The sequence below is a fragment of the Notolepis coatsorum genome (genome assembly GCF_963971535.1).
Source record: "Notolepis coatsorum genome assembly, chromosome: 13".
NCBI classification, from domain to species: Eukaryota; Metazoa; Chordata; class Actinopteri; order Aulopiformes; family Paralepididae; genus Notolepis; species Notolepis coatsorum.
In genome coordinates, this window is record NC_140177.1 from 41,044,020 (window position 1) to 41,069,764 (window position 25,745).

The 25,745-nt window shown below is 43.4% G+C and overlaps 1 protein-coding gene across 1 annotated transcript in view; it reads left to right on the top strand.

Moving 5' to 3' along the window:
* acot11a (acyl-CoA thioesterase 11a) overlaps positions 1-25,745 on the top strand; it is a 58,493-nt gene extending 32,748 nt beyond the window's left edge. Inside the window, exons 13-17 of the mRNA XM_084326989.1 lie at positions 804-887; positions 14,857-14,990; positions 22,566-22,733; positions 24,957-25,083; positions 25,178-25,745. Of these exons, the coding sequence (XP_084183115.1) occupies positions 804-887; positions 14,857-14,990; positions 22,566-22,733; positions 24,957-25,083; positions 25,178-25,417 (753 nt within the window). The 3' untranslated portion in view covers positions 25,418-25,745. The remainder of the gene's footprint in view (positions 1-803; positions 888-14,856; positions 14,991-22,565; positions 22,734-24,956; positions 25,084-25,177) is intronic.

The window sequence follows — 25,745 nt, forward strand, 5'->3', positions numbered from 1 at the left end:
AAAAAATTGTTTTAAATAGAATTGATATTCTCCTTTGGTTCATTACAATTTACTCAAGCCTAGTAACAGACACACTATTTCTGACACTGATCCATATATGTCCCTAGATTCAGATACCAAGAACATGCAAATGGAAAAAAAAATTATGGATGGAAGAGCCGCACATTGACGGGCAAAGAGCCGCATGCGGCTCGCGAGCCGCGGGTTGGCCACCCCTGCCCTATGGTAACACAGGCTCCCTGGATGGATAATGATTGGAAATAGTGAATAAAGAATTACAATCAAACTTTCTGAACATTGGTCCTTTACTAGTTTATTTAAGTTTGGTATAGTAGAGAGAGAGAGCTATAACAATGTGTGTGTGTGTGTGTGTGTGTGTGTGTGTGTGTATTCCAGGTGTATCTCAGCTATAACGGGTTGTATGTGTGTGTATTCCAGGTGTATCTCGGCTATAACAATGTGTGTGTGTGTGTGTGTGTGTGTGTGTGTATTCCAGGTGTATCTCAGCTATAACAATGTGTGTGTGTGTATCCCAGGTGTATCTCAGCTATAACAGTGTGTGTGTATTCCAGGTGTATCTCAGCTACTGTATAACAATGTGTGTGTATGTGTGTGTATTCCAAGTGTATCTTAGCTATAACAGGGTGTGTGTGTGTGTGTGTGTGTGTGTGTGTGTGTGTGTGTGTGTGTGTGAGTGTATTCCAGGTGTATATCAGCTATAACTGTGTGTGTGTGTATTCCAAGTGTATCTCAGCTATAACAGTGTGTGTGTGTGTGTGTGTGTGTGTGTGTGTGTATTTCAGGTGTATCTCAGCTATAACAACGTTTCTGCTCTGAAGATGTTGGCTGCTAGAAACAAGTGGCTCCTCAGCTCTGAGAAGGACAAGGTACTGCAGCCTTGTCAGCCAGATATGCTGTGTGGCAGGTTATCAGGGTTTGGCACTGACTAATATTCAGTAATTAGATTAAATAAAGTAGAGTGATTCTTCAATGAAACCCACACACACACAGACAGCTTCGATCTCGGTAGAAAGAAATATCAGATCAACGCAAGATTTTATATATAGAGTCCTTACCTGGTCTCTGATGTAATGCAAAAAAGAAAGAATCCAATTATCTGGTCGCCATTCCAAATACTGCTCTTGGAGGTCCGTCCCACATTGCCAGGCATTGCATATGAAGGGGGGGGGGGGGGGGGGGGGCAGCATCGCAGATGTAACGTTGTAAACGCTAGTCCTGCCGGAGTATTTAAACCCCGCCTGCACGACTCAGATCGGCCCAGAAAAGAAACTACACCATTTCTAATAGAGTGCAGGAGTGCGGCTGTAAGGCGTAGGTGGCGGTATTTGCCCTTTTGCTAGCTCAGACCCATTCCCAATGATAACATCAAGCTGGATGGATGAAAATTAATGGATATATCTAATAAAAGAAATAACGATTAAAACCCGACTTTTCTCGTGATTGGCGGTTGGCGAGTTAACCCGACTTTTTCCGTGATTGGGGCTGAATGAGTTAACATGGTGTATTATTAGTATATATATATATTTATTAGTGAAAGCAAGCTGCTTTCACTGTCGCTCCGCTCCGCTGCTTTTGCCTATCGCTATTATAATGATTTATTACAGCCCTTTCAACTTTAATTACTCTGTATGTTAACTCCCAGTTCCTATGGTACTTCTCCAGAACTGTGAATCTTCTTATCTATTCAGATTTTTTACCACAGTCGAAAGGACGAGTCGCAAGATTCTCCGTGGGAGGAATAGCGAACCGTCTTATCAGCTACACACAAAGGACTATGTCGGAAGGCAAGGATATTTATGAAAGACGAGGAAGGTTTTCCTTGTTATTTTGAGTTTTAACGAGACGGAAGACGACAGTGGTTTTGGTCGTGTGAGTAATAGCACAGCTCCAGGGCAACGGAACTGCCCCGTGTAGGGGAGAGAAACGGGAGAGAGCGACGGACAGCTCTCTTGTATGATATTTCATAAAGACCCCGGTTGTGAAGTGAGTGACCCACCATCACCACCACCACCACCACCACCACCATCACCACCACCACCACCACCATCATCACCACCATCATCATCATCATCACCACCACCACCACCAGCTAAGTACCTAGCTTAGCTTCAGTTTAGCCTAACCTGAAAACACAGGAAATAAGGGAAGATGCCGGGACACGGCTCTCCCACAGAATGTACTAATTGCTTGAAGATGAGTATGAGGATTGTAGAGCTGGAGGCTCGGGTTTCTACCCTGTACCAAATACAGCAGGATGAGCAATTCCTTGACTCTATGTTTGAAGCTACTACAAATATAGCCAACAATACCATGATTGAGACCTGGCCTATGCTAGTAGCTACAGAACAGCACCACCCAAAAGACAGTCCTTGGCACAACCAAGGAGCTAGACCAAAGCAGTGGATCACCGTCAAGGATAAAAGGAGAAAAAAACGAACCAGGACCTCACCCCCGGTACCGCCAGGAAATAGTTTCAACCTACTCTCGGAAACATGCATATCAACACCCAAAGCAAAGAGACATAGAAGCGTGGCTAACAACGCTAACGAAGCAAACAGCGAGCGTAACGGAGCTCACGCTAACGACGCTAATAGCAAGAATACCGGAGCTCACGCTAACACTAGCGAAGCAAACAGCTGGCATGCCGGAGCTCACGCTAATGCTAGCGAAGCTAACAGCCGGCACATCGGAGCACACGCTAACGACGAGACGACGAGGAAAACAGAGCCACGAGCGACACGGCTAGCAAACACGACCCAGACCGAGCGAACGGCTAACAGCGAAGAGACTATCATGCGCCGAGGAGAACGTTGCGGTAGCCAACGCCGAAGGTACGGGACCAGCGTTAACATGCCGGCTATTGAGAAGGCTAACGAGGCTTCACCAAGGCCACAGGACTGTGGAAAGAACCGGCAGACTAGGCCTAGCCCAAAAACAAACGGCCCCAAAACTGTTGGAAAGAAAAATGCTAACCTCACACAGAAAATAGACTGCATACTGATTGGAGATTCCACAACAAGGTATGTGGAGATGGCAAACACAGAAAATATCTGTCTAGACAATACATCTGTGAAAGAGCTGGCCGAAAAACTTCCAACACTAATCAGACCGGGAATAACAAAAATTGTCATTCACTCTGGATCGTTTGACATCCTGCGAAAGAAGACTGGCACAGAGACTTTGAAAGACGATTTCACACGTTTAATGAACACACTAGACAAACATCAGTCTGTGTACATAGACACTGATGTGTCCATCAGTGGACCAATTGCATGCTTTCACAGAGGACAAGAAGCATTCAGTCGACTCCTAAATTTTAATTCATGGTTAGGGGCTACATGTCTTGTACACGGCCTGAAATTCATTGACAACTTCAATGTTTTCTGGAATAACCCAGAACGTTTTCAAAGAAATGGCTTCTTCCCAAATCGCTTAGGTTCAAAGCTCCTAGCAGCAAACATGCGTCATGCCTTGATGGCCTCCAAGAATATTAATCTCATACCAGCACGAGAGATAGTCATGAAGGACACAATCTCACCACGAAGTGCAGCAGCACAAGGCGTCCCCCCCGTCCCCCCCCCCCCATATCACACAAGGCCATCTCGTCTGATCAAATGTCCCCGAAAGCACAGTACAGTCAGTGCAGTGCAGTATAGCACAATTGCCATGCCATCTCTCAAAACATACCAGTAATCATAACCAGCCAATGGCATGGTGAAAAATATACGCCATCAATGCGTTTACCTGCTATTAACCTCAGGGCCATCACGGTCAAGCCAAAGCAGACCTCCTCTAAAGAAGTCCAACAAATAAAATTAGCTTTCCTAAATGTCAGATCACTGAATAATAAAACATTCTTAGTAAATGATCTGATTAAAGAAAATAACTTAGATTGCATCTGCCTAGTAGAGACATGGCTAAATAATGACACAGCTACATCAATAATGATAGAAGCTTGTCCACCAGACTATAACTTTTTTCAAATACCCAGAAAAAATAAAAGGGGCGGAGGAGTTGCAGCAATCTTCTCCTCAAAACTCTTGTTTAGAATCACAGAACTAGGCGAGTTCATGTCAATGGAATATCTTGCCATTGAACTAAAAACAGAATCAACTATTATTGTCACAATATACCGCCCGCCTAGACACTCACCAATATTTATACAGGAGCTCTCTGAACTGATCTCACTATGTGTTACCGGATATGATAAGGTGATCCTAAATGGAGACTTGAACATCCATTTTAATAAGAAAACAGACTCCAAAACTATAGAACTAAAAAATCTACTGGATAGCTTTGACCTTGATTGATTGATTGATTGAAAAGTTTATTAACAGATTGCAGAATGGGTACAGTACAGTACAGCTCAATACATACAATTGTTAAGGGGATGCAGACCAGAGAAAGACTTTCGTCTTGTTTACATCAGGGTCCCCCATTTTCAATTCATCATAACATATATGACATACATGACATACAGATAGACAGTACTGCTACATCTATACATTTATGACATATCAGATTTGCAAATACAGTACTGTTTGTGATACAAAAGTGTCCAGAAAAAGAGTGTATATACATTTGGCGTAGAAACTGTACATTGGAGGAGGTTGGGTGGGTGGGGTGGGGTTGGGTGGGTTGGGTGAGGGCTGTACATTGGAGGTGGGGGGGGGGGGGGGGGTTGGGTAGGGGACACACACACATTTTACACTGTACATTGGAATACTGACAAAGCCTTACTTGGTCATTTCCTGTACAACTAGGTTAGGACATTTGTAGGGGCCAGTTTCGAATTGCAGTCTCACGTAGGTGTTTTTTGAGAGTGTTTTTGAAAGTGGGTAGTGATTCACATTCCTTTACAGCTTTAGGTAGGGCGTTCCACATTGATGTGGCATAATTGCGAAACGTGTTTAGTCCCTTGTTTGAGCCGAATCTGGGTTTTACATGATTTGTGGAGCTCCCTCTGGTGTTGTGATCGTGGTATTCACTGACCTTTGGGAAGTATTTTGACATGTACATGGGTACCTTGGTCGCGTAGTGTATCTTGTAGACCAGGCCCATTGCAAGTTGCTGTACTCTGTCGTCTACTCTAAGCCATCCTAGGTTGTCAAAGTGGGCAGGGGTGAGGTGGGTTCTAGGAGTTAGGTCAAGCAGTAGTCTGACTAGCTTGTTTTGAGATGTTTGTAATTTGTTTTTTAGTGCCTTTGAGGTGCTTTGGTACCATGAGGTGCAAGCATAGTCGTAGTACCCTTGAATGAGTGCTCCTGCTAGAGTCTTCAGGGTATTCTTGTTTACCAGAGAGGAGATCCGGTACAAGAATCGCGTTCGTTGGTTGACTTTTTTTATTACATTGGATGCCATTTTGTCACAGGAAAGATTAGCCTCTAGGATGGAACCCAGGTAGGTCATTTCATCTTTCCTTGTGATAATATTGTCACCCACTGCAACCGAGAAGCCGTCGGTCTTGCTGAGTTTGTTATTTGAACCGAAGAGAATGGACTCTGTTTTGCCCATGTGTAATGATAGTTTGTTGTCGGCGAGCCATATGCAGATTTTGCCTAGTTCCGAGCTGAGGGCCTTTTCAACCTGTAACTTGTTCTTGTCAGAGACCAGCAGGGCTGAGTCGTCCGCAAACAGGAACAAGTTGCAGTCACAAGCTGACGACATGTCATTTGCATAAATTAGGAATAGTAGCGGTCCTAGTATGCTTCCTTGTGGAACACCACAGCTCACTGTGAGGGGGGGGGATAGGGTACCGTTTACTTCCACCATCTGTTCCCTCCCCTCCAGGTAGGATTGTATCCAGCTCACTGATAAACTATCAAAACCAATTGCTTTTAGCTTGTCAATCAGAATGGTGTGATTGACAGTGTCGAAGGCCTTTTGAAGGTCCAGCATGACCATGCCGCAGTATTTGCCCACGTCCACCTCTTGTTTGATGTGGTCGTTCAAGTAGAGAAGGCATGTGTCCGTGGAGTGGGATGTTCTGAAGCCAGATTGGAATTCGTAGATTAGATTTTTTTCCGCGAGGTACTTTTCGATCTGTTCGTATACTATTTTTTCCATGACTTTCGAGATGGATGTAAGGATAGAAACAGGGCGGTAGTTACCCGAGTCTAATTTGCTGCCCTTTTTGTGCAGGGGTGTTACTCTCGCAATTTTGAAGTCCTTGGGGACGTGTCCCTGTTTTATGGAGAGGTTTATTATGTGTGTGATGACTGGGGTGATGGCTGCTGCTGAGTCTCTGAGGAATTTGGAGGGGATGTTGTCATGGCCAGTGGCCTTGTTTGGTTGGAGGGCGCTCAGTTTTTTGAGTACCTCATCTGTAGTTACCATTTCCAGTTTGAAGTCGTCTTTGTGGACGCCTAGGTTCTTGTAGTATGCTACTATGTGTTCTACCCCATACTGCCCTGAGTGGGAGGGTAGTTTGTTTACCAGTGTTGTGGCTATGTTTGTGAAGAGCGTGTTGTCCGTCTTTATGTTTATGTTTGAGAACCTGGTTTTACGTTTTTTACTGCAGCCTAGTTGATTGTTGAGTAATTTCCAAAGTTCACATGGTTTATTTTTGTTTTCCTCAGTTTTGATCATGGAGTTTACGTCATTTCTTAGTCTGTTTCTTTCTAGTTTGAGTTCAGTCACGTGGTCTTGGAGTTCACTGCTCGTGCTTTTGGTAAGCTTTGACTGGCTTTTACGAAACTCAGAGCATTTTTTGTCTCTGGCTTTCATAGCGGTCAGTATTTCAGTGTGCATCCACGGCTCAGCGTGATTTTTTACCCTGGTGGTTCTTAGGGGGGCCATGTTGTTTAGTATTGATGAAAATTTGGTTTTGAAGCCAAGCCAAGTTTCTTCAACCAGTGTACCATTGAGTTCATCTGACCAGTCCAGACTCTCCAGTTCAAGGTTAAAGGCCTCGCTAGAGTAGGTTTTGAGGTCTCTAGATGTGACTGTTTTGTGACAGCCAGCCTTTAGTTTTAGCTTTTTGCGGGTACAGAATATCATATAATGATCACTTAACCCACATGCTATAACCCCTTTATTGGAGATCTTGGACTTGTCAGAGGTCAGTATGAGGTCAATGGTAGTCTGAGTTGATTCACATATCCTTGTGGGTTGGGTGATTAGTTGGCTGAGGCTGTGCAGATCACAAAACCTATTGAAGGATTTGAAGACGGGTGCATCTTTTTGTTGCATATCCGTGTTCCAATCCCCAATAAGAATTTTTTCCGCATCCTCAGCTCCAGCTAAGCACACATCCAGAGTATCATAAAAGCCAGTTTGATCTGGCGGTCTGTATATTGTGCCGACTAGAACAGATTTTGCCCTTTCAAATAAAATGTCCACCCATACGGTTTCAATTGTCTCATGATGAAGGTCAGTACGGGTAATGAATTTGGTGTCCTTATGTATGTACATACAGTGGCGAATCCTTGTGGAAGCCAACGGAAGCCATGCCTCCCTATATTCATATCAATTCATATCAAATTATGAAATATGAAAAAAAAAAAAAAAAAAAAAAAAAAAAAAATTTAATATAGTTTACATTCTTTTTCATCTGTGCATCTGTGTTTTTTTTTTTTTTTTTTTTTTTTAATGTCTCCCTCTTGTCCTTCTCACTCCCTCTAACACACTGTCAGACTGTGCTCACTACTGCAGCTAGTATAGGAGAGAAGCAGTGGGTAGGTCTCTTTCTCCAGGCTTCCAGCATTATAGAGTGAGTCCAAACTCCAAATCCGATCCTAGCCAATCAGATTCGAGCTGACTGACACTGTGCCACACCCGAAAAGTTTAAAACGGAGCTGGGAGGAAGACGTTCAGCATATTTTCCACCTGGAGGCGGGGCAGGTCAGAAGTTCACGTTTCCACCTGACTACCTAACGTGACATCCCATTAGTACTGAGGACCAGCGCAGAGCACACCACTGTGGATATTATGATTTAACAAATCTATCTGGCAAGAGGAGGACCACATTATTGACCAGGTAAGAACTGAGCAGCCTGACTAAGGACTAACTAACGTTATCAGGCAAGCTTGTATACCCTTTCATGACTGCAATGCAAGCCAGGGGCTGGAATACGCAGTAACTTATTCCTCCGTAGTAGCCAGGTTAATGTGCACCATCAAGCACTGCTTAAAAGCTAGCGGTGGGTCCAAAATATATCGGATATAAATGTCAAAGGTACCCAGCGTTCCATTAGGGTTTCACAGACAGATGCGGCGGGGTTTTAAATCATTTTTATAAACGAGTAAAACTGAGGCTGAAATGACTGCTTCCGCATTTTACAGTAGGAGCGCTCTGATGGCTGGGCGCGCGGCGCAACAGACACGTGAATGAATGAATGAATGAGAACTTTATTTAACAGATTGCAGAATGGGTACAATACAGTACGGCTCAATACACACAATTGTTAAGGGGATGCAGACCAGAGAAATACGTTTGTCTTGTCACGTTTGTCTCTCCCGGTGTTCTGCGGAATCCTACTCCCGAGTCCCTCCTCGAAAACAACACCGGCCGTATGTATATTTCTCTCCCACCCACCCACCCCCTCCTAATGTACAGTCCCCTCCCCATCATATGTATATACTCTGTCAGGATCTAGGGGTAACAGTACTGTATATTTGATGTCATGATGTCTTGTATGTCATAAATGTCACTAGTATGAATTGAAAATGGGGGACCCTGATGTAAACAAGACAAACGTCTTTCTCTGGTCTGCATCCCCTTATACAATTGTGTGTATTGAGCCGTACTGTATTGTACCCATTCTGCAATCTGTTAAGAAAGTTTGACTGGCCGCCGAGCCATACTGTAGTGTACATGGTGACTACTTGACTTAAAAAAAATAAAAATAAAAATTAATAAAAATATTTAATAAATTTTTTTTAATAATTTTTTTTGGCTTCCCCTGTTATTTTACCCACGCGACGCCACTGTGTACATACAAACACCACCTCCATACTGGTTTCTGTCATTACGGACTATAGTATAGTTCTCTAACTCTATTTCAGGGTCTGTTACAGATGGATCCAGTGTGAGTTTAGTTTCAGTAAAGCATATTAAGTCTACCTTACCGCTCATAAACAGGTTTCTTATTTCATCCAGCTTATGCTTTATGCTGTTTACATTCAGGTGAAAAATGTGTAGTCCGTTTTTATATGCTGTGGTATTGATGTCGTCAAGTTCCAGGTAATTGACTTCGTCTGTGTCTGGTGCTGCTGTGGGGGAGGGTGGGGGGGGCTTTGTTGTTGTCTCCGTGAGGTCTGTGTGTTGGTGTGTGGGGAGGGGGGGGGGGGGGTCCTTTGTCCTGTGTCTTCTCTGGCGGCAACCCTTTGTCCTCCTGGGCTGGTAAACATAGCCAGCCTGGCTAGGTTGGCTAATTTAGCAGGCGATTTGTCCGTGGGGTTGCCGGTTGGGGGGGCTTTGTTGTTGTGGGTGGGAAGGGGGGAGGGGGGGGTCGGGTCCCGCGCCGTGCTGGTACAACAAAAGACTCGTTCCAGAGTCCTTTTTTCCTGGATGTTTTCGCTGTTAGCTCCGCTGGCTAGCCGGCTATCGGGCGTTGAGATGTTTAAATCCCGCGTCGAGATGGTCGTCATGGTTTCGACCCTCGGTTCACCTCCTCTCGTCTCTGCCTCACATGTGCTCGTCTGCTGCGGCGTCATTGGGGAAGAGTTGCCGTCCGCGCAGTGGATGTTGCCACGGGTCGAGTTGTTGATGTTGTTGTTGGTCGCGATGGAAACCTCCCTCGCTTCTTTTTTTTTTAAACTTTGGCCATTCCGCTGGCTCTTTTTTGCGTTTATCGCATTTACTCTGGTCAAGAATGAGCGACAGAAACAGGCTGAATGGGGGTACAGATGGGGGGGAAGACACTCTGGGAAAGGCACGGCTGCAGTCCGGGATTCGAACTCGCTAAACCCCAGATCCGTGACGAGCACGGTTGTCCCCGGCGCCGAAATAGCGCTCGAGGTACGCGGTGAGCTACTGGAGCTCCCTCCTCCCTCGCTTCTTGCGCTGCCAGACCAAGTCTTCTAGCCTGAGTTCTGGTCAAGACCGGGCCTGGGTTTAAATGAATGTCTCCCGAAAGTAGCAGAACCAGGATGATCATGGTCCTACGGTCCAATCTGCCATTCGGGGGTAAGTTCTTACGTACCGGGCTCGCTGTTAGTAACGTGTGTATAGCCGCCGTTCCGACGTGTAGATGTTTCTTTTCAGAGCCATTGAGAAGGTAGAAGTCACTGTGGGTCTCGTTAAAACCGTTTTCACTTCTCTCCACTTCTGTTTGATGTTGCTTCATTGATGAATTGAGGTATAAATCCGTAATCCATATTAGCAGGAGGAGAAAATGTGCACAAAACCTTGTTGTTTTGGTTCGATGGTGAGAGCTCTCTGTAATGCGACTGCTCATGACTGCGCCGGAGTTACCTGCTGCTAATACAGCATATAACAAATGCAACTCACAGGCTTGGGAATACACTAGACTTAGTTATAACAACAACTGGGCTAAGCATAACAAATATCTCAATAACTGAATTACCTCTCTCCGACCATCACTGTATATTTTTTGATACTCAAATAACCCTTACTAAAACAAAAAAATAAATCATAGTTAAAAAGAGGCTCTTAAACGACAAAGCTGAATCAAAGTTCATTGATCTTATCAGACTACATGAACCACACAATCATGACAGCTCTCTAAATGAAATGGTAGAAAATCTCAATGATGCAATGTCATCTATATTAAATTCTGTCGCCCCATTAAAAACGAAAAAGAAGAAAACTAGAGCCTCGCCCTGGTTAAACTATAATACGGTCAACGAAGAAAAAAGGAAATGTCGTGCAGCGGAGCGAAAATGGAGAAAAACAAAAACCACCATATGCTGTGATATATACTGTACAAAGATGCTTTAACTGCTTATAATAAAACCATCCGCTTAGCAAGGAAAGATTACTTCTCTAAAATCATTACAGAAAATGCTGGAAACTCCAGAATCCTCTTTTCCACTATTAATGTACTACTCAACACTGCCCCTACACCTCCTCAGTCATCAACGGTTAAGTGTGAAGAACTTGCACTATTCTTTAACAACAAAATAACCTTGATCAGGGCCAGCATTACTCATGATGGAAATAAAGCTGATTGCGGCAAACCGTGCAATGTAACCATGAGAAGTTTCACATGCATCACATTAGATGTACTCTGCAAAACTGTCTCAGAATGTAACTCCTCCACCTCAGACATTGACCCTATACCTACAGCTTTCTTCAAACGGGTATTTAATAGTGTTTCAAGTCCTGTGCTAGATATCATAAACACTTCCCTTAGGACTGGTATTTTCCCGGATGCCTTTAAAACAGCAGTTGTAAAGCCATTACTAAAAAAACCTAACTTGGATAGTAATGAAATGGCAAATTATCGTCCAATATCCAACCTACCATTCATTAGTAAAGTACTTGAAAAGATAGTTTCAGTTCAAATAAATTCCTTTCTTGAAGAAAACAACATCTTAGAAGAATTTCAGTCAGGATTCAGAAAATATCATAGCACTGAAACTGCCCTCACCAAAATAATCAGTGACCTCAGACTAAACTCTGACGAGAATAAGATCTCCATCCTTATCCTGTTAGATCTCAGTGCAGCATTTGATACAATCGATCACGATATTCTAATCGATCGTCTTGAAAACCATGTCGGTTTCTCAGAACATGTGCTGGGCTGGTTTAAAACATACATCAGAGGGAGGAAATTCTATGTTAAACTAGGAGATCACATGTCTGATATATACGACAACAACTATGGAGTTGCACAAGGGAGTTGCTTAGGTCCTTTACTCTTCTCCCTTTACATGTTACCGCTGGGTGATATCATCAGAGAACATAATGTAGATTTCCATAGCTATGCGGATGATACACAACTGTACATATCTGCTGAACCAAATGCTACAGCGATTAGCTCCATTACAGACTGCTTACTGGCAATAAATAAATGGATGAGTAAGAACTTCCTGAAACTAAACGAGAACAAAACTGAAATTCTAATTATCGGCTCCAAAACTAGAAAAGAAACATTAATAAAGAACCTGGGGGGACTAACCCCTTGGATCAAATCTGAGGTCACTAGTCTTGGGGTTATCATAGATTCAGAACTGAACTTCAATTCTCATATTAGCAAAGTGACGAAAACATCGTTCTTCCATCTCAGAAATATAGCCAAAGTACGACCATTTATTAATCAGAACGATACTGAGAAGCTAATTCATGCATTCATATATAGCCGGTTAGACTACTGTAATGCACTTTTCACAGGTCTCCCTAAGAAAACCACAGAGAGGCTTCAGCTAATCCAAAACTCTGCAGCCCGACTGCTAACTAGAACCAAAAGGAGAGAGCACATTAGTCCAGTCTTAGCTGCTTTACACTGGCTTCCTGTAACATTTAGAATTGACTTTAAGGTCCTTCTCCTTACATACAAAGCTCTAAATGGACAGGGACCTAGCTACATCGCCAACACTCTAATAAATTACACACCAGCAAGAACACTGCGATCATCAGCTGCTGGACTACTAGAGGCTCCCAGAAGCAGTCAAAAGAGGATCGGTAATGCAGCCTTTATCAACTATGCCCCAAAACTATGGAACAAACTACCCCAAAACATCAGGGAAGCCAACTCGCTAGACATCTTTAAAAGACAGCTTAAAACCTCTTTGCTCAGGCATTTCACTGATAGATATCTGCTACCACCTAGTGGCAAGAGGAAACATCAGGGATATCCTGACACAATTTGTATTTACCTGCACTATTCTTACCCTGCCTACTCTTATACACTGCCTATCAAATTCATGTGTCGGTTATTGCACTTTTTACTTCTTACTGATGACTATTTTTAAACTGAATCATTTTTAACTATTTTTATTATTTGCTAGATCCAAATGTGAAACACTGTGATTATTTGTTCATGCAATAGGTCCCACTATTTAGTATGGGTTCGAGTCCCTGTGATCTAATATCACTAAAGTTACAGTGTGGGTTCGAGTCCCTGTGATCTAGTATCACTAAAGTTACAGTGTGGGTTCGAGTCCCTGTGATCTAGTATCACTAAAGTTACAGTGTGGGTTCGAGTCCCTGTGATCTAGTATCACTAAAGTTACAGTGTGGGTTCAAGTCCCTGTGATCTAGTATCACTAAAGTTACAGTGTGGGTTCGAGTCCCTGTGATCTAGTATCACTAAAGTTACAGTGTGCGTTCGAGTCCCTGTGATCTAGTATCACTAAAGTTACAGTGTGGGTTCGTGTCCCTGTGATCTAATATCACTAAAGTTACAGCAATATGTACTGGGAAGTATGTTGGGAATTACAGGAGTATTACTGAATAGAGAGCCTATTAGGATGCTAGATCCAAATGTGAAACACTGTGATTTGCCATATCTTGCTATGCTCGCTCATGCCTGTATTTTTTATGTCCGTTCTATTTTATAATTTTTTTACTATTTTTAAACTGAATCATTTTAAACTATTTTTACTATTTGTGTTACTGAAAACTGTAAGCGGAGAGCCTATTGGGATGCTAGATCCTAATGTGAAACACTGTGATTCTACCTGTCTATCTTTTTATGCTCGCTTATGCCTGTATTTTTTACTGTTGTGAAGCACTTTGAACTGCAACCTCTGTATGAAAAGTGCTATACAAATAAAGTTATTATTATTATTATTATTATTAACATGGTGTATTACTAGTATATTTATTAACATGGTCTATTATTAGTATATTTATTAACATGGTGTATTATTAGTATATTTATTAACATGGTGTATTGTTCATATATTTATTAACATGGTGTATTATTAGTATATTTATTAGCATGGTGTATTATTGGTATATCTATTAACATGGTCTATTATTAGTATATTTATTAACATGGTGTATTATTAGCAGTGTTGGGAGTAACGCGTTACAAAGTAACGTGTTACAGTAACGCTGTTACTTTTGGCGGTAACTAGTACTCTAACGCATTACTTTTGAAATTCAGTAACGCAGTTACCATTACTGAATGGTTCGTTACTGCATTCTTTTTATGTAGATTGGTAGCGAGCGGTAGTGATCCAGCGCAGTCCTCCTTCCCGTCTGTCACTCACCTGCGGGGTGTTTTGTTTACTATACTCTTGACTGTCATGGCGGCGCCCACTACTCACATTTTTACACATGGATATCCTCACTATTTCTCTTTTGTAGAGCACAAAGACTTTTAGTTAAATGTAATTTGTGTTTTGGCTCAAAGATCCTATCTACTGTCCATGCTTCAACGAAGCTAGTAGCTGAGTCTAACGTTAACGACCATGACTCATCCGAAGCCACTCGCTTTCGGGGATCTAGTTAGCATCACCAGGCGGCACACAGCAAATGGGACGGAACACTTTTTCCAACTACTTGGAGAGAGAATATACAAAATGGAAATGAGATAAAGAAAATGTTTGAGGGGCTGGACTAACTTTGGTGAGTTCAGTGATGTGAATGCAAATGAATGGAAACTGTCAAGTTGATCAACAGATTTTGACTGTAATAATCTGCAAGGGAATCTCATCAATACTAATCAAACAATATATAAATATAGTCCTTTCATGCACAATTGATCCTAACTATTCTAACGTTGCAATGCACGATTGATATCTTATCTATCTTAAACGTTGCAAGACGGTTATATAATGAAACGCTCCGGCGACATCAAGGCTGTTCCTTCAACCTAAGCGGCGATACAATTAGGCACGGCCTGTATTATTAGTATATTTATTAATGTGGTCCATTATTAGTATATTTATTAATATTTGTACTTATTAATGATCTCTCAGGTGAAGCTGTACACCCTGGAGCACAAGGCCGTGCTGAGTATCAGGGTGGAGGCGGAGGTGGACGTTCCTGCTGCCAGAGCCTTCAGTCTGCTGGCCGACCTGAGGAACAGAGCCTCCTGGGACACACACTACCAGTACGTCTAATAACACACACGTACACACACACTACCAGTACGTCTAATAGCACACACACACTACCAGTACGTCTAATAGCACACACACACTACCAGTATGTCTAATAGCACACACACACTACCAGTATGTCTAATAACACACACACACACACACACACACACACACACACACACACACACACACACACACACACACACACACACACACACACACACACACACACACACACACACTACCAGTATGTCTAATAACACACACGCATACACACACTAACAGTATGTCTAATAACACACACACACACACACACTACCAGTACGTCTAATAACACACACACACACACACACACACACACACACACACACACACACACACACACACACACACACACACACACACTACCAGTATGTCTAATAACACACACGCATACACACACTAACAGTATGTCTAATAACACACACACACACACACTACCAGTACGTCTAATAACACACACACACACACACACACACACACACACACACACACATACACACACACACACACACACACACACACACACACACACACACACACACACTGTAACAGAGCGGCTTTAACCTGCCTAGTAAAAGTGCGCCTGTCCCTTTATGGCTGTCAATTTCGGATGCGCGCATACAGGCTCTGATAGCGGATAAGAGGAGAGACGTCAGACGGTGGTGGGTTGGCCTTGTGAGATGTGAGAAGTGAGAGGAGTCATGACGCGGAAGTGAGAGCGGCGAGTTGGATGTTGTTTCACTGAAGGAAGACGTGCAGCCGATATAGAGAACAGTAAGAACGTGAACCGTATTTAGATAACGTTGAAAACGCGCAAGTAAACCTTACCTGACACGGGATGGATGACCAACGTGGATAGTCCGGACGTCTACGACCTGATCATCTTCACCCAACGCGAACTTCGGTGCGGTAGGCTACACGCTGCACTGTTCGTTTTGCTCCTGTTCCAAGGCTGTGACGCAAGCGTCTCCGACTCCAACATTCCCCTCTCCAAGCTTCCTGCCGGCGGCTACACATAGCCGACCCCTCTCTCTCTCCCTGCACTCTCCAGCCCCAGGCCAAACGCCCCTCTCTCTCTCTCTGCACCCTCCAACCCCAAGCCAAACATCTCTCTCTCTCTCCCTGCACTCTCCAGCCCCAGGCCAAACGCCCCTCTCTCTCTCTCTGCACCCTCCAACCCTAAGCCAAACATCTCTCTCTCTCTCCCTGCACTCTCCAGCCCCAGGCCAAACGCCCCTCTCTCTCTCTCTCTGCACCCTCCAACCCCAAGCCAAACATCTCTCTCTCTCTCCCTGCACTCTCCAGCCCCAGGCCAAAGACCCCTCTCTCTCCCTGCACTCTCCAGCCCCAAGCCAAAGACCCCTCTCTCTCTCTCTGCACCCTCCAGCCCAAGCCAAACGCCCCTCTCTTCCCCCTGCTCTCGCATCACACACACACACACACACACACACACACACACACACACACACACACACACACACACACACACACACACACACACACACACACACACACACACACACATATTTTCTTTAGATACTTTCTATTTTTTCATTAATTCGCTCAGTTGCGTTGCGATCATCACGAACTCTTGAAAGTCGGAACTATTGGCAAACACCTATACCTGTTCACAAAATGAACTGAACTGAGTGAACGGACTGGTTTATGGGAGTTTAATCACAGGCTGGTCTGAAAATGAATTGTTTTGTGTTATAAAATGTTTGCTTATGATTTTGACTTTAATCCAATACATGGACATTTTGACTCTGAATTGAGCATGACTTCTGAGTGTTTCTTTGTTAGCAAACTAACCTAGGATTTAGCTTGGCTATTTAGTCCAGGCCTACTATTAATCAAATTATTATATTATTTGTCTATTATGTGGTACAGTCTTATGCCGGAGCTATAGGCCTAATTAATCAAATCAAAAAGGTAATTTGATCTTCATTGGCAGGGTTTGGCCCTGTCTGGCGCCCAACGGTAAATGTTATAGGCACTATAAGTGGACACCGCTACAACACACACACACACACACACACACACACACACACACACACACACACACACACACACACACACACACACACACACTACCACCAGTATGTCTAACACACACACAGACACTACCAGTATGTATAATAACACACACACACACACACACACATACACACACACATGCACACACTACCAGTATGTCTAATAACACACACTTGTAAGTAGAAAAAGGGGTAACCACTGCGCTCAGACAGGTGCGTAGTCCAACATGAATTAAGTTAAAAAAAATGGAGTAGGGACCGCACTCGAGGAAAGTCGTTGTTTTTATTTTAATATGCACAAGTTGTATACGCACAAAACGTTTTCAGCCATCCGGCCTTCATCAGTGTGCAATGATAGTTGTGACAAACAAACCTTAACTAGGCTGTACTTGACAACATGCAGGTGGGAGCAATCAGCAAACAGGCTAGGTTGACGTCATGATCAGTAATTAGCAGGGCTAGATTGACAGGTAGATATCATCACAGTATTGCATGAATGCGTATAATGGCTATGTATGAAACAACACATATTAATACATATTACAATACAATATTTACAAATCTGTATGGAACAAAAAACTAGTACATTGGGGGTATCAGGTTGTTAGACCGTTCATTAATCAGTGTACTAGTTATTGTTTATACAGTAGACAACTTAGAATAGCTTTCACCTAAAGGAATGGAGCCAAATTGAACTCTTCATTCATCCCAGATGGATACATAGATTTGAGCTGATGAATCCACACACATTCCCATTGTAAAAGAAGTTGTTCATGGTTACCACCCCTTCTATTAACACTTTGAGTGCCAACGATGAGAATCTCGTTATTTCATGCCAACCGTTCAGTGCCAACGACGAGAAATCTCGTTATTAATCGTTATTTTTTTTCCATTCATTTTTCATCAATCTAGCCTCACGTTACCACTGGGACTCTTTCTGAGCTCGAACAGGGAAAATACCGCCCCCTATCGTCTCCCGGATGATAATGCACCCATTGGATTGGACTGAATGAAAACGCATGGGGAAAAGAAAATCCGGAATCCACATTTTACTTTACAGGCATGTAATCCGAGCCGATTGCAGTCTTTGTGGTCCCTCAGAACAGCGTGGAATATGTGTTTCGAGCACCGAGCGTTGGATCAATAAACGCGATCGATATTTGGAATGGCGATCAGGAATTGGAATAATCTTTTTGGAGAACATCTGATCTGAGGTAAGGAATCTATTTGACCAGTCTTGGGGTAATCAGAGCTTTTTTCACAGATATATCAACGTGGGCCCTATATGTGTGTGTGCTGATCAGGAAATAAGATAATCGATTTTCAGCCCGCTTCTCTAGCATGCATAAGTACACATATACTATCGATAATCTAGCGTTTATTTGAAAACAATTCATAAATAGGCCGAAAAATGACAACGTTTTTTGTGTATTCCAGTAAAGGGTGATTCCTGCAGAATTTCCAAAAACTAGCGTTTTTCTAAATGGTATAAAACGGAAATGTACCGATGAAAAAAACAATCCGTTTTGACAATGTTGACTGCAAGCAAGTCATTGATAAGCGACGGGCGTATTAGACACATAGCCATAATTTAAGATGTAGTTTATGCGTTCGCAAATGTGCTCGCCCTCTCATTGAATAGAGCGCTGGCACTCAAGTCTCTGCGCCCCCTGCTGGCACTCAAAGTGTTAAGAAAAACCATCTCTAGACCTATGCACTTGAAGTCATTGATCATTTTATGATCCATTTCGTTAAAATGTCGTGCCACAGGGGAATTAATGTCGGCCCGCTTTATATTGCTTCTGTGTTCGTTCAATCTGATTTTTTATTTGCGGGATGTCTGTCCGATATAGTATTTTTTACATGGGCAGAATAATAAATGTTATGTGTGTGGAATTACATGTTATTAGTGATCTTATCTTGTAATTCTTCCCGGTGTGGGAGTCGTGAAATGTGTTTGTTTTGATCATGTGGCTACAAGATGTACATGCTCTACATGGGAAGCTTCCATACATAAAAGGCTCTGGCCTTGAATACGAGTCCGCTCTAACTAGGCGGTCCTTCAGGTTGGTAGCCCGTTTATGCCTAAAGCGTGGAGGGTGTTGGAAGCGGTCATTTAAGGTTCTATCTGATGATAGAATGTGCCAGTGTTTCATGACTGTGGACTTAATAACGGAACTAAATAGATCATAAGTAAGGACATAATTGATGGTGTTTTTGATGTTTTGTTTCTTTCTTTCTTACGGAATAGTTCCTTTCTTTCTATTTGATTTACAGTGGCCATAAGACACTGCTTTGGGTAGCCCTTTTCATCAAATCTTCCCAACATACTTTCACTTTCGGAGTGGAACTCCTCCTGAGAGCTACATATACGTTTGAGTCTGTATAATTGACTTACAGGCAGGCTTTTCTTTAAAGGCACCGGGTGGTGACTAGAAAACTGTAGGAGGTTGTTTTTATCCGTTGGTTTTCTGTAGATGGTTGTGGCGATTAGGTTATTAACTTTAGTTAGTTTTACGTCTAGGAAGTGAATGGATTCTCGGCTCTTTTCCATGCTGAAAGTGATGGATTCTACACAAGAGTTTAAATAGGACAAGAATGATGACAGTTCTACCTCGTTCCCTGACCAGACCATGAAAATATCATCGATAAATTGAACAAAGTATTTTATATGGGGTCTATATAGCGTATTGTTGTAAATGAAGTCCTCTTCGAACTTTCCCATAAATAAACACGCATATATATTTTATATATATATATATATATATATATATATATATATATATATATATATATATATATATATATATATATATAATTTTTTTAATAACACACACTCACACACACTACCAATACGTCTAATAACACACACACACACACACACACACCTACACACACACACACACACACACACACACACACAGTACCAGTATGTCTAATAACACACACACACACACACATTACCAGTATGTCTAATAACACACACACGCACACACACACATGCACACACTACCAGTATGTCTAATAACACACACACACACACACACACACACACACACACACACACACACACACACACACACACACACACACACACACACACCCACACTACCATAGTACCAGTATGTCTAATCACACACACACACACACACACACACACACACACACACACACACACACACACACACACACACACACACACACACACACACACACACACACACACACACACACACACACACACACTACCAGTGTGTCTAATAACACACACACATACACATACACACACTACCAATATGTCTAATAACTAGTGGTGGGACTCGATTAAAAAGTTGTATCTAACTAATTCGAAGCTTTATAATGAATTCATCTAAATTAATCGCATTTAAATTAAACGCATATCAATATTTGATGCGAAAAGCAACATTTTCTCACATTTCTGTTGACTTGTTGCCAGATGCCTGTTTTTAAGTTCCAGCTGAGAGGTAGAAGCTGGAAAACATAACGGTTCCATAGCCTGAAGTCTTATAGTCATACAGGTCCAAAGTTTATAGAAATGGCACGGGAAATTTGTATTTTACAAAGGTTTTTGTAATGTGTGTACCGCAATAATTCAGCGTGATTATCCAAAATGGCCGTCCACTGCCTTTATTTCGCCCCTCGAGTCAAAACAAAGGCCTTCCTCGCTGAAAGGCTTGTCAAATGACGCTTGCCGGATGTTTCGTCTTGTTGGATTATCATGTTTACAGCCTCCTCGTTGATTGTTATCACCTTCCGTGAAGTCTCTGTGTTCTGTTTGTTTGTTTGTTGTTTGTTTGAGGCAATCGTTCGGTGGAAGTCTATCTTCCCACGCGCTTACTGGCTGAAGCACTGATTCACCCCGTTAATGCATCCGGACAAAAGGTACTGGAGTCGTTGTCTCATATCGGAAAGGAGGATTGTTTATTTGCATAATCCAAAATTCTCGTACAGCATGACACGAATTGAAAGTCTTTAGAGGTGTAAGAAAGCTAAAGTTCCATCTCTCTCTTCATCTCTCCTAGCTTTCGCTTGCGGCCTATCTCCTCATAGCTTTCCCCTCTCCCTCTGCTCTCTGTTTGATGTCAGTCTGTCTCGCTTTCGTTCCAAAACTATTCTGCCTCCCTACCGGAAGAACTAACGGCTTAAAGTCTCTCTCGCTCTCTCTCTCTCTCTCTCTCTCTCTCTCTCTCTCTCTCTCTCTCTCTCTCTCTCTCTCTCTCTCTCTCTCTCTCTATCTCTCTCTCTCTCTCTCTCTCTCTCTCTCTCTCTCTCTCTCTCTCTCTCTCTCGCAATGTTTCTCTTGAATCTAACTCTGTCTCGCTCTCGCTTTGTTTTGGCTACTTGTCACCCTAGCAACGGCCGTCTCTCTGTCTCTCCAGCAGCTCGTCACCCCTGACCCAAAGAAACCTACTGCAATCCTAGCACTCTGCTCTGTAGCTGGCTCCTTATCACTCTGCACGGAATGTTGACCCTGAGCTATTGTTATGGTTTTGATGTCTCTCACAGGCCCTGCTTCTACAGAGAAATGTCTCAGTGTGTCATCAGTCTAATATTGACTTTGCCTTAATTAAAAGGTGTTTTAAATTCTTCTTCTGTTATATTCATTCATTTGGTCGTCCTCAGACGGGTTCGCCAGCGGAGCTTCCAATCATCCCGATCCTCCGTACATCCGGCCAGTTCCGTAGAGCTCTCCACACCGGCGTCCTTCCTCAGTATGTCCACGTATGTCGGCGTGGGACGTCCTCTTGGTCGGCGCCCGTGTGTTGCCTCCCAGAGCACTAGCTTGCTGGTCGGAAGTTCCTGGTGTCGGTGGCAGTGACCTGCAAGTTTCATCCTCCTGGATGCCACCTTGTCGCTCAGCCTCCCCTGTACAGATGCTTGTTGGTTACATGCTCGCTTTGGTTGATGTTCAGTACCACATCGACCAGTGAAAACCAGTGAAAGGGGGTGCTCCAGTAGCACACCATGTTACCGCGCTGCGTCGCGGGACTCCGTGCTGCGTCACGGATCTGGTTGACTCCGAGTTCGATTCCCGGACTCGCCGTCATTTGCCGAATGTCTCCCCCTGCTCTCTCTCCCGTTTCACCCTACAACTGTCGGTCATGCTTGACCAGAAAAGCGATAAACGCTAAAAAATAAAGTAAAAAAAAAAAGAAAACCAGTGAAATCCTTCAGTCTTCTAACTCTAGACCCAAAGCACGCATGAGTGGGGTGACGATCGAAAGGCGGCAAATTAAACTTTCCAACAATGTATTGGTTGATCGTCGAAAACGCAGCCCGGAGCCGACAGGCAAGAGCAAAGTGCTGTGACGTGCGATAAAATGCTTAATTTCTTTTTACATTTTTTCTGTAGTTAATTAATAGAAATGAACACGATAAAGTCCCAGCCCTACTAATAAAACACACTCACACACATACACTACCAGTATGTCTAATAGTAATAACATACACACACACGTTCTCATTTGTGATTTCCCTAACCAGGAAGTGCGAGCTGATTCGCCAGGTGGATGAAGATGACTGCCTGTATCGGGTGGTGACTCCGTCAGTGGGACAGGGATGGGTCACAAGTCCCAGCTCAGCCAATCAGGGAGGAGGGATTCTTCAGGACTTCATCCTATTGGCTTCCAGGAGGATACCCTGTGGCAGCGGGTCAGTATGATTAGACATCTCAGATAGTGTTGATAGGCTCATTTGAGATGAGTCGAATCCACGCAGTTTAGACTGCTGCCTTGCCAAGCACATTGCATGATGGTTAGAATTGGTGTAGTCAGCTCTGAGCTGTCTGTTGTTGGGGTGTAGTCAGCTCTGAGCTCTCTGTTGTTGGGGTGTAGTCAGCTCTGATCTGTCTGTTGTTGCTGATGTAGTCAACTCTGAGCTGTCTGTTGTTGCTGGTGTAGTCAACTCTGAGCTGTCCGACTTGAAGCTTGCTCGCCTGACTGTAATCAGCTACTCATCTACTTTTATTTAATCTCATTATATAGACTGTCTCTGGTTAAACTACCACAGGGATCCATCTCATTATATATTTTTTATAAGTTTTGGTGTGGTGTTATAATGGTGTTGGTGTGGTGTTATAATGGTATTAAGTGTTGGTGTGGTGTTATAATGGTGTTTGATAAAATTTTATTTATGGCAAATTGCAAGACAAAAGAATCCAAAGGATGACATGAAAAGTGCGAACACTTAATTCCATCATGGTCCCAAAGATGTTTAAAAACAAACAGACAAACATATAACATGTAATCACTAAATAATCACTTACATTCACTATGTTCCAAATGCCAATGACCTACACCTGGGTACCACCATTGGTCACCTACCTCACATGGCTGCGTGATTTTTTTCCGTAGCCTATGTTTGCGGAGACGCTCTCTGATTGGCCACTGACGTTTCTGGTCATGTGACATGTGCGCCAATCGTGTGACGCCTGTTTCTATCACCGGTTAAGCTTAGGCACTCTTTCGAAGTTGGTTAAGGTTAGAGTTTGTCTTAGAGCAGGGCGATAGAACACCAGCCCTGATTCCAAACTCTAACCTTAACAGTTTCAGTGCCAACCTTGTTTTACCCTGTTGAATACCATCATCCACTTCAATGTTAGCGTTAAAAACGCCTAATATATGTTTAAAATTATGTGTCTAATCTGCCCGTCGCTTATCAATGACTTGTTTGCAGTCAACATTGTCGAAACGGATTGTTTTTGAATCTGTTCATATCCTTTTTATAGCATTTCGAAAAGCTATCGTTCTCTAGAAAATTTTCTGAAAATTGAAAGATTCCCCCATAAACTGCATTTATTGGAATATTCTCGAATACACTAGACACGTTGTCATTTGTCGGCCTATTTATGAATCGTTTTCAAATAAACGCTAGATTATCGATAGTATGTGTACTTATGCACGCTATAGACGCGAGCTGAAAAATCGATTCTCTTATTTCCTCATCAGCGAGCGATCACAGCCAAACAGCCACATCACACATAGGGCAAATGCTGAAATCTCCGTGAAAACAGGTCTGATTATCCTAAGACTGGTAAAATAGATTCCTTACCTGAGATCAGATGTTATCCAAAAAGATTATTCCAATTCCTGATCGCCATTCCAAATATCGATCACGCTTATTGATTACAGTGTTGGTACTGTAAATACATAATCGTCGCTGTTCTGAGGGCCGGCGATCACTTGGTCTCTTCAGATGCCTTGACGGAAAAATTCAATGAGCAAACTGACCACTCCCCCTTTATCAGTCTGAGCTGATGGGGTGCAGTTACACAGGGAGAGACGATAGGGGGCGGTATCTTCCCAATTGAGCTCAGAGAGATTCTGCAGCACTAACCCATGGCTCGATTGATGAAATATGAATTCAAATCGCCAATAAAAAAAATACGGCAAACAAAACGACATTTCGCATCGGTCGGCACTCAATGGGGGGGCTGATCAAACGAGATATGACGTCGCTGGCACTCAATGTGTTAACCAACTTCGAAAGAGTCGCCTAAGCTTAACCAGTGATAAACTAGGCGTTAGGTAGTTTGCAGGCTGTTAGAGCCGGAAATGTGGCCAATCAGAGAGCGTCTCCGCAAACATAGGCTACGGGAAAAAATCACACCCCATGGCTAAGCGCTAATATTGTCTGTGAGCCATGTTCTTTTTTTACCCTCCTTTTAAAAAGAGGTTGGCTAGCTATGCTCTTTATCTGTGGCGGCAGCCTATTCCAATTTGCCTCTCCACTGAACGTATTGGCGCGTGTTGTGTTATAATGGTATTGAGTGTTGGTGTGGTGTTATAATGGTATTACGTGTTATAATGGTGTTGTGTTATAATGGTATTACGTGTTATAATGGTATTGCGTGTTGGTGTGGTGTGTCCCTCTCAGAGACCCGTATGTCATAGCCCTGCGCTCTGTGTTGCTGCCCACCCATCCCCCCACCGACGACCTCAACAGAGGAGAGGTTCTGTGTGCCGGCTTCACCATACTGGAAACCAGTAACACTACCTCACTGGTACGACTTTTCTTCTCTCTAATAGTTAATATCTGATTCCAGGTCAGCTATTATAACCAGACCTCTCTAATGTTGTGTTAATATCCGATTCCAGGTCAGCTATTATAACCAGGCATCTCCAGAGGTGCTTCCGTACATCTCTACTGACGTCGCTGGTCTCTCCTCCTCCTTCTACCACAACTTCTGCACCTGCAGCCAATACCTGGCCAGGAACCGGCTAGAGCCCGCCCCCGAGGAACAAACCCGCCAATTCCTGAGCAGGAACATAGAAGATTCCGCCTCTGAGAGTGAGACTGACAGCCTGGCATCCTCCCTACACAGCACCCAACTCTAGACTAGACCTGTCAGGCCCTTGGAGGGCTACCCAAACTCCCATCAGCCCGAAAGCAGCCCAAGCCTCGCCTCCCATCAGTCTGAAAGCAACCCAAGCCCCGCCTCCCATCAGTCTGAAAGCAGCCCAAGCCCTGCCTCCCATCAGTCTGAAAGCAACCCAAGCCCCACCTCTCATCAGTCTGAAAGCAACCCAAGCCCCGCCTCCCATCTGCAGCCTGGCGTCCTCCCTACATAGCACCCAACTCTAGACTAGACCCGTCATGCCCCTGGAGGGCTACCCAAGCACCGCCTCCCATCAGTCTGAAAGAAGCCCAAGCACCGCCTCCCAT